Source organism: Barbatula barbatula (assembly GCF_947034865.1).
Source record: "Barbatula barbatula genome assembly, chromosome: 25".
NCBI classification, from domain to species: Eukaryota; Metazoa; Chordata; class Actinopteri; order Cypriniformes; family Nemacheilidae; genus Barbatula; species Barbatula barbatula.
The window spans coordinates 5896788-5906256 of record NC_136788.1 but is presented as its reverse complement, the minus strand read 5'-3'; the positions used below and the strand labels follow the sequence as shown (position 1 = coordinate 5906256).

Here is a 9469-nt window from a genome sequence, read left to right as displayed (position 1 = left end):
TCCTCGAAGCACTGACACGACACAGATGCATTAGGGAATCATATAGGCATTAAACTATTACAAACATTTTAAAATGTAGGGCTACTGTATGATACATTATTTAGGCAGGTTCTAAGTGTAACTTGATAAAGAAAAGGTTAAAATAGCGGTGTTAAACGATATGTGATGTCACCTGTCAATGTCTGTATCTTACTGTAGCGGTTGAAGCTTTCTTTAGTGGAAAAGGAAGATAAATGTCCCAACACAGTGAACTGAAAGTGTTCCTAGACGTTCTGGACCACAAACAAGAATGTAAAAATGTAATGCGGAGAAATACCTACTGTATGTAGTACAATGAAAGAATGGAATTTCATGTGAACGTAAGGGAAAGCCAGCAAACCTTATCTCTGAAATCAGATTTGATCTATGTAGCAACCATTATTAGATTTCTTTTTGTAATATGTATATATATTTACTGTACATTGTTTTATATTAGTATTTTTCTTTTATTAAACATTATTAACCCATAGGTTGACATTTGCATTTAAACGCTCAGTTATTTTTAATAATAGCATTCAGTAGTAGCCAGTTAACAACAGTCTTCAAAGCATCTTCTTTTGTGTTCTGCGGAAGAAAGCAAGTCATACAGGCTTGAAATGAGGAGAGGGCAGGTGAAGAGGACAGATTTGTACTTTCACTATAATAGTTTCTACCAGTAGAGGGCATGCATGCCCAGAGAAAAGCCCTTTCCCACAGTGTCCCATCTCGGATTGGACATCTTGGGTGGTCCAAGGGGGTCATTTACAGCAATCCTTGTGTTTTATTTACAGCGATCATTTTACTGTTGCTGTCTTGAATATCCATGTTCTTGTTTCTCCAAACCAAACCTCATGATCAGCTCATGATCAAAATCGAAATTTCGCCTCCACTAAAACCTCCGATATCTGTGTAAAGCTAAACATCACATGCTTCAACGTCAAGATGCTGACAGTAAGGCAGATGTAAGGCTGACTTGACAAACAAATCTACTCTTCAACGTTTGTCCCATTAAATAGCCGGAGGAAAACGCAGCCAGTGCACACGAGGATCCTTCGCCAGGTTGTCGATCACACCGTCAATATATTCCCAGACTCCAACGAAACACATCTGGTTCAGAAGTTTAAGTGCAAAGGTTTACCTCCCTCTACATCGACCCCTTCAAAACAGTCAAGGAGATCAACCCTGTCACCTCTGAATTTAAGCTTCCAACTCACTACCGTATTCACCCAGTTGTCCATGTTTCTCCCTTAAAACCTTACGGTGCCCTTTTGACCTCCTTCCACAGAGCCTGGCGAGGAAGAGGAACTCCCCTGCCACCAGTCGAGGAGGAGGAAGGCGTCTTCTACGTCCGTGAGATCTTGAATTCCCAATGTCGGGGTGGAAAGCTTGAATACCTCATGGACTGGAAAGGCTATGGTACAATCCTGGGTCCCACAAGATGATATTGGGGATCCTGCTGTGCTCCCAACCTTCCCTGTGTCACGGAGGTCATAAACCTCCGTGTCGGGGTCCTCGGCCCCCAGGAATAGTCTGTCACTTTCAAACTGTAATGGCGGCTCTGTACGATGCAGCGGCCAATGTTGGGTCTGGGCACTTCTAGATATCTATATGACATCTGTCAGGAGACGTATTGTAGATGAGCAAACCATCTAATAAAAGTTTGTCTTGCAGATGTAAATGCAGACATCAAATAGACGTCTCCCAGACAGGCCTGTGTGCTATAATGGGGTTGCTATGATGGGTTCAAGACACCAGTTAGGATTTGGGATATTCTCCAACACTGTAACGTCTGGATGTATTAATAATAACGCATTTATAGCCATTCCATTTAAACACTACAACTTTGTGTTAACATATATACAACTATACCTCATAAATCAGAGGTGTGAATGTAGTATATATGTAAACGACACATTGAAAAACAAGATCCGCGAGTCACACGGACCGTTTTTCAACGCGCGTTTCCGCGTTTAATGACGCGTAGAGTAGTTTCGCTTTAACAGCGTCCGCTCCATTAACGCGCTTTAATATAAAGCACAGGTGAGCAGCACCTGCATCACGTGACCCTCTATTCCCAATGCAAGTTATTCCAGGAGACGGTCTGTTGAACCGGCGCGCACCTTCCGTGTTTCCATGTACCTGCAGAGCGCGGACTGCTGGGAAAACTTTCATGTTTAAAGTGCATTTGCTGACTTCACCTGAACGGCTGTTATACCTTTGATGAGACGATCTACACCAGGGCTGCGATGTGGAGGAGTCTTGCGATTCTGTATCTGACATACCTAACCCGAACCAAATCTCTTGGTAAGTGCTTTATAACTCATCCGTGTAGTAGTTTATATATGTCTGTCTGTCTGTATCTGTCTAACTGTCTATCCGTCCATCAGTATCTATATCTGTATGTCTATCGGTCTATATCTGTCTGTCTGTCCATCCGTCCATCTATATCTATCTAACTGTCTATCTTTCTATCTGTATCTATATCTATATCTATCTGTCTATCTGTCCATCTGTATCTATATCTTTCTAACTGTCTATCTGTCTATCTGTATCTATATCTATACCTATCTAACTGTCTATATGTCTATCTGTCCATCTATATCTATATCTATCTAACTGTCTATCTGTCTATCTGTCTATCTGTCTATCTGTCTACCTACCTACCTACCTACCTACCTACCTACCTACCTACCTACCTACCTACCTACCTACCTACCTACCTACCTACCTACCTACCTACCTACCTACCTACCTACCTACCTACCTACCTACCTACCTACCTACCTACCTACCTACCTACCTACCTACCTACCTATCTATCTATCTATCTATCTATCTATCTATCTATCTATCTATCTATCTATCTATCTATCTATCTATATCTTTTTGCTTTAATGTCAGCATTTATGCACTCGAGCTGGCACGGACTCCACAAGTTTGTGCAAAATCTGATTTGAGCCATTACGTAAAAGTGTTTGTAAACAGATTGTTTGCATGTTTGCATAGAAACGAAACGACGCATTTTCAGTGTTGACTTGATATAAACAACTCAATATATAGAAATACAACATTTGTAACAGCGTCTGAATGAAACTGTTGCCTCCCTAAGAGAAATGGCTTCATTCTCTTCCTCAATTTGGATAAAAGATCATGTTGAATGTCTAAATGTAATGCCCAGCCTTAACTTTGCATAGCTTTCACACTTCAAGCTAAAATACAGGTGTTGCTCGTCAGGTTGGTTTTGTTTTGTGTCGCACGGCTTTGTTTGCCCAGCAGAATGAAAAAACCAAAAGTCAGCCTCTGATGGAAACTTTGTACCTGGAAACGGCTTGTTTAACACAGCTGCTCCTGTTTAATGATTGAATGAGGATATTGGCTGCTAAACAATAAACCTACTATACCATTACACACACAGAGAGAGAGAGAGAACATGTGACCAATGCAATAGTCACTCTTTACAGTAACAACAGTGATATGAAGGTGTTTATGCGTATGCCAAGGTTAAGCGTAACACTCCTCTCTAGTGTTTATGTCAAATGTCTTTATTAGCATAAAGCTTTCTTTCGCCAAACCTGTTGTGATGATTCTCAGCTCTTCCGGTTCTGTAAGCGTGTTTACATTCTTTTTGTTTGTGTGTGAACCAGTTTGAGTTTTACACCAAGTTGAATAAGGACTAAGAGAGTAAAGTGAGGACATTCTTGCCCTCCCGACACCTATTTAAATGTCTGTTTGACGGTTAAAACTTGCGTGAAAAGGACCATAAAATGAGCAATCCACTGTTGTATTGTTCTCACACGTCAACGCTCAATATTTGCACTCGTGTTATTGTTTTCCCAATTCTCTTTTGCTGCAGTCCTGTACACATGACCTCAGATCGGTAATATTTACATTTACGAGGCATTTTTGTTTAGAGGGGAGGACCGATGCATTTTTTCAAATTCATTGTATTTATTTTTTATAATTTTATAGTCAACACTGGCTCGACCAATGGCGTGACTTTAATGCAGGACTAGCTTTTTGACAACCAATGGCGGATAGGAGGAGTGCTACAAATACCTGTTTGAATAGTCATTATTTTTTAAACTCTGCACAGCATCACACATGACGTTAATATTTTTCACATGAATATATTTTGGGAAAGGGCGATTGAACTACGTTATCCGGCTACAGGAAGAAATGACAGGATTCTTTCTACATGCTTTGAATATTTGCAAATGTGAATTGCGCACTTGTTAAAACTCATGTCTGGATAGCTTGCGTAGGCTGAATTCTTACCTGCGGCCTAAAACCGGGTCAACATTGGTACCCATTTACCAAGAGAGCTGGTAAAACCTAGTTTCTTTCCCAGTTCTTTCAATAGGACCCTTTGTACCAACGCAACAGGCTTCCACGACTTTGTTGTCCGACAGATCAGTAAAATAAACTGTGTGCTTTTATACACAGATTTAGCATAAAGACAGTATATAATAGAAACACCTAAACATTTACCACACTTGTTATTCGTCTGTTTGAGGTCATTGAATGTGTTAATAAATAGCTCATTGAGTCGTTGCTATGTTTACCTTTTTTTGTAAGGTTGGTCACTCTGTACCAACCTTTTTGATTTACTTTACAGTAAACTGCATTTGATGAAGTTTGCACCTTTCTCCTAAACCAAGACTGTATCTTATTGTCCTTTAGCAGATGAGTTTTAAGAGTTTCCAAATAAACCAAATGCTGTCATCATTTATTCACCCCTATGTTGTTCAAGTCATACAGGTTTGGAGGGCGAGTAAATAATTCATTTGTAATTGATGTCAATTTTTTATAACTGCATTTCAACGTTATACCATACATGTGTAAGCAAACAAGGAACATTGTATCCAGACACGTGGAATATGCAGCGTCAGAGTGTTTCATCTCTTCTGAGATTAGATACCCTTCCAAGTCCCAAGCAAGGTTACGCTGATAAAGAAGTCATTGTTTTTAGCCGAGTGCCACGTTGAAGACTCGTACAGGTGTGCTCGTCCATACTTTTCAATTCTAATCTCACTTATGAATGCGTCTCCTACAAACCGTTGGTCGTAAAACTGCTAAAACTGAATCTTAATCCACTGTAGCAAACAGCTAACACAGGTTTCTGTTCTCTTACACACAAAGATCTGCTGTGCAGCAGGTCTCCGGAGTTCAAGCATGATGAGAATCAAAGTGTTATGGGAACGCTCGGCTCCAGCGTGATCCTCACCTGCACAGCCTTCATGGGGTTCAATGCCACAGATTTAGACTGTAAAGACCCCCTGGACTGGATGAAAGACGGCACGCCTCTTACCAACTACACCGTCTACCCTCAAGAAATAAAAGGCTGGTGGGTACATGCATTGCAGTATTCTGAATACGTGCACCTTAAAGTTTATAGCAATTTTATCGTAATGCAACACTTCATCACAAATCAAAGCTAAAATGTAATCCTAGTTTACGGTACACTTTACAGTAAGGGTGAAACAATACACAGGTATTGAGAATAACTGATATTGAAAACTATGATTATTTAAAACTATTGTTAATAATCCAGTGTCTGTTAAAAGCTTTTCCTCGAAAAAAAAACAAAATTAAAGGGGAATTTGACCGATAGCATTATTGATTTCAAACATTTACTGATATTGTTTATTTATTTATAGATATGACTTATCATGATAATATTGTGCGTTATCCTGCTTATGTCATTCATTGGCATTTTTGTATTTCATTTTATGTACAAATGTCCCAGCTTTAGGTAATAATGTTACAAAATAAAGAAAAAAGAAAAAAATACAACTTGCAATACACACAATTCAAATGTGCGTACGGTCTATACATACTGTACTGTACAACTGGTAATAGTATTTTATTCCGAACATAACTTGTGTGTTACTATTTATTTTATGTTGTTATGAAATATATGTTTGATGTCTTATAATACTATTAAAATAGTTGTTTAAATAACACTGTTCTGTTTCGTCATGTCCATATGACAATTCAAGACTTAGACACAGCAATATTTGTCCAATTGATATTAATTGTTAATAAACCAGTGTGCTCTAAGCACGTTTGATCAGAAATGATGTGCAGATGAACAGACGTTGATCTTCATCTTACAGGTACACAGATGAGGGTCATATCATTGACAGCAGTAAACTAACAGTGACATTGAAAGATAAGGCTGATTTTGGCGTCTACTCCTGTGTGGTGCGAAACAGCACAGCACAATTCAACATTCAGGAATACAGTAAGAGACAATCACTTTGATGCAGTCATTTGAGCACTTTTCGAGTTGGAATAGGTCAACTGCACAGTTTTTGTACATTTTCAGTGTGAATAGTAAATTTCAATACGGTGAAAGATGTTATTTATCAATGTTTACTCCAAGAAAACCCAAGTCATTCAGGGGCTGTGGCGGCATCGGTGGTGTTGTTGCTAGTTCTCGCTCTCTCAGCGTTGGTCTATACCAAATGCAGACTCAATCTCAAACTCTGGTATAAGAACGTATACGGGGAGTATGAGCTCAATGGCAAGTTCACATTTTATTAAACAAAAGCTTACAGCCAACATTTGCATACTTCATTTTTAATAATTCACTGTTTTGAGCTTTTGTTCTTTGCTGTTTCTCAGATGGCAAAATGCACGATGCCTACGTCTCGTATGTCAACAATGACAATGACCGGAAGTTTGTCAACTTTATTCTGAAACCCCACTTGGAGAACAAGTACGGCCACAAGCTTCTGCTCAACGACACAAACATCCTTCCTGGAGCCGGTAAATCATCCAACCCTAGACAAATCTTAAAGTGAAAGTTCACCCAAAAATGAAAATCTGTCATCATTTACTCACCACAAAAGAAGATCCTTTGAAGTCGCTGGCACCCATTCACTCCTATATGGACACCAAACCAATGCAAGTCAATGGGTGCCGGTTCACAACATTCCTCAGAATATCTCGTTTTCTGTTCTGCAGATGAAAGAAAGTCAAACTGGTCTGAAATGACATTAAGGGTGATTAAATAATGACAACATTTTGGGGTGACCTATCACATTAAAAGGGTTTAAATATGTTATATATTAAAATATTTTCATCACTACATAACTGTGATGGCTGATATGAAAATCATCAGTCATGAATTTTTCAAATGTCTCGTCCGCAGAGCCGTCTGCAGAACTTCTTATGAACATCAGTCGCTGTCGGCGGTTAATCGTGGTGATGTCCCAGTCGTACCTGGAGCAGGAGTGGTGTACCACAAACTTTAGGTCAAGTCTACCACATACAGTAATATATCTGATACGACAGATGGTTACTTTAGATTAGTCTATTAGTCTCAAGATCTCTGATTTCTCATAACATACATACACCTAATTCTGTAAAAAATCACTTCCCCTGTATGAACACAAAACCACTGAGACATTTCTCAAAATATCTTCTCCTGTCGTCTTTTACGTGGCGTACCGAAGAAAGAGTCACATACATGTGTTAAACGACACGAGAGTGAATAAATATTTGTGGGTAACCAAAGCCTATAAATGCTGTTTAACGAATCGTTTCAGACAGGGTGTCTCGCATTTGATGGAGCTGTCAGGAAAGCCCATCTTCATCATTTTTCAGTCCCAACAAAAGGAAATGAGCCCAGCCATCCTTCAGCAGCTAAAACACCAGCAGTCTCGCATCACGACTCTCACCTGGGGAGCACACTCTATAGTGAGGACCTCACAGTGCTCTCTACACTCTTACACAAGCACCTGAGCGCACTTCATCTTTCTCTCGTTCTTCTTATAGACCCCTTCTTCAGGGTTCTGGAAGTCTCTCGCTTTAGCAATGCCACGCAAGGTGATGTTTCACTGCGAGTCTGGGGGCGATCCGCAAACTTTACTGCAGGGCGATGAGGATCCCATGATCACGCAGCAGCTGGATTACCTGGACTGCAGACCGGACCCAGATCCAGCAGGAGACCTGGGTAACGATAAACCTCACTTCACATGCACAACCGAACAAGTTTATCTTTATTAAATGTCAGGACGAGAACGATACACGGTAAACTTTAGATTTTATTTCAACGTATACGTCTATATATGTTTAACTCACAGGTCTGCGTTTGCCTATCTACAAGACTCTGTCCAACAAAGCTCCAGTCCTCCCTGCAGGTCCAGAAGCGATAACTGGACCCCGGGCTCCTGAGATAGACGTGTCTGACCTTGGCTCTAGAGACTATGCCGCCCGCACAGACTTTTACTGCCTGGTCTCAGAGGACGATATATAAGACACTCCTTTGATGTTGTCTCTGTGTTTTCATGTGTTTAACCAGCAGTCTGCACTATATCGCCGCGTGTTTTTTATATTTTGACTATGCACATCTCTTTGTTTTTATGCAAAATGTTTAACAGCATTTCGTGTGCAGTCATCGCCAATTCTGTTCTGTATATATTTTAATAAAATTGTAATGACTGTGGTTTTGTTTGGTTTCATTTAATAAACCGTAAATAAAAATGCAACATAAATCAATTAAATTTTTCTATTAACATTGAGTTCGCTCTCAAAGCCAGCTTGGTTTAATATATGTCCACACATTTGGCGACTTTTCAGACTCCTTTTTTAAAAATGCTTACAACCTACCTACAAACAACAACAAAAAGTAAAGAATATCTTTATTAGTATTTATTCAGCCTGTGTTAAAACAGCATGCGAGGTAAGAGAATAGGATGACATAATGTCGAGGCAGAATGCAAATTCAACGCGCTAGCGTCTCAAATATGCTAATAACTGGCCTTAGCCAGTCCATTACACAATAAAAGCTACGCATTGTAAATGGTGTCTTTATCCCAATCACTGCTTTAAACATAAATATATGTTTAGATAATTAATGTACTTACTTTTATTGCGCGTGTTGGAGTCAAATAATGGCAATCTGACCCTCACATATATTAACCACGTTTTTTGTGATAAAAGTGTAGTAACCATGTTTTATTTTGTATATTCATTATTATCGGCAAAACCTTATAGTTTGACTGCAGAAACCACGTTATTTTGTTATTATTTTTACTGTGATAAAATAATGGTTCATTTTCGTAAGGGGACGCACATTCCCACGAAATCGTACCTGGCGGTTCAAATTATAAATCAATGATGTAAGTTTATAGTTGTGAATCGGCGTAAGATAAGAAGAACGTGTTGAACACCGTTTATAATGTACTTTTGTACTGTTTCTTAAAGAATCGGAGCTTTAAATTGCACAGAATGCCGACCAACTCTACCAGCAGAGGGAAGCATAGTAAACGACATCTTAAAGTAATATTAAAACGCCCACAACGTATAATCTTTCATTTAGCCGTCAGAAACGAGGCAAAATGGGATTGATCAGAAAATATACCGTCACAATTGACACCCGTGCAACAGGTGGAACAATATTCAAGGTAAATACACCGCTGACCCTTATTCTCAGAAACTGCCA

General features: G+C 39.4%; 1 protein-coding gene across 2 annotated transcripts; it reads left to right on the top strand.

Moving 5' to 3' along the window:
- The first annotated feature begins 1934 nt into the window (after positions 1 to 1934).
- Positions 1935 to 8470, top strand: sigirr (single immunoglobulin and toll-interleukin 1 receptor (TIR) domain). 2 transcript variants are annotated; one of them, XM_079450852.1, is made up of 9 exons: positions 1935 to 2322; positions 5158 to 5362; positions 6135 to 6262; positions 6404 to 6544; positions 6646 to 6789; positions 7175 to 7277; positions 7572 to 7722; positions 7801 to 7978; positions 8109 to 8470. In XM_079450852.1, the coding sequence occupies exons 1-9, from the start codon at positions 2265 to 2267 to the stop codon at positions 8279 to 8281; spliced, it is 1281 nt and encodes a 426-aa protein (XP_079306978.1). In that variant the 5' UTR covers positions 1935 to 2264; the 3' UTR covers positions 8282 to 8470. The 2 variants fall into 2 exon arrangements, with proteins under 2 accessions (XP_079306978.1, XP_079306979.1); XM_079450853.1 differs by lacking the exon at positions 1935 to 2322 and adding an exon at positions 3424 to 3622.
- The last annotated feature ends 999 nt before the right edge of the window (positions 8471 to 9469 follow it).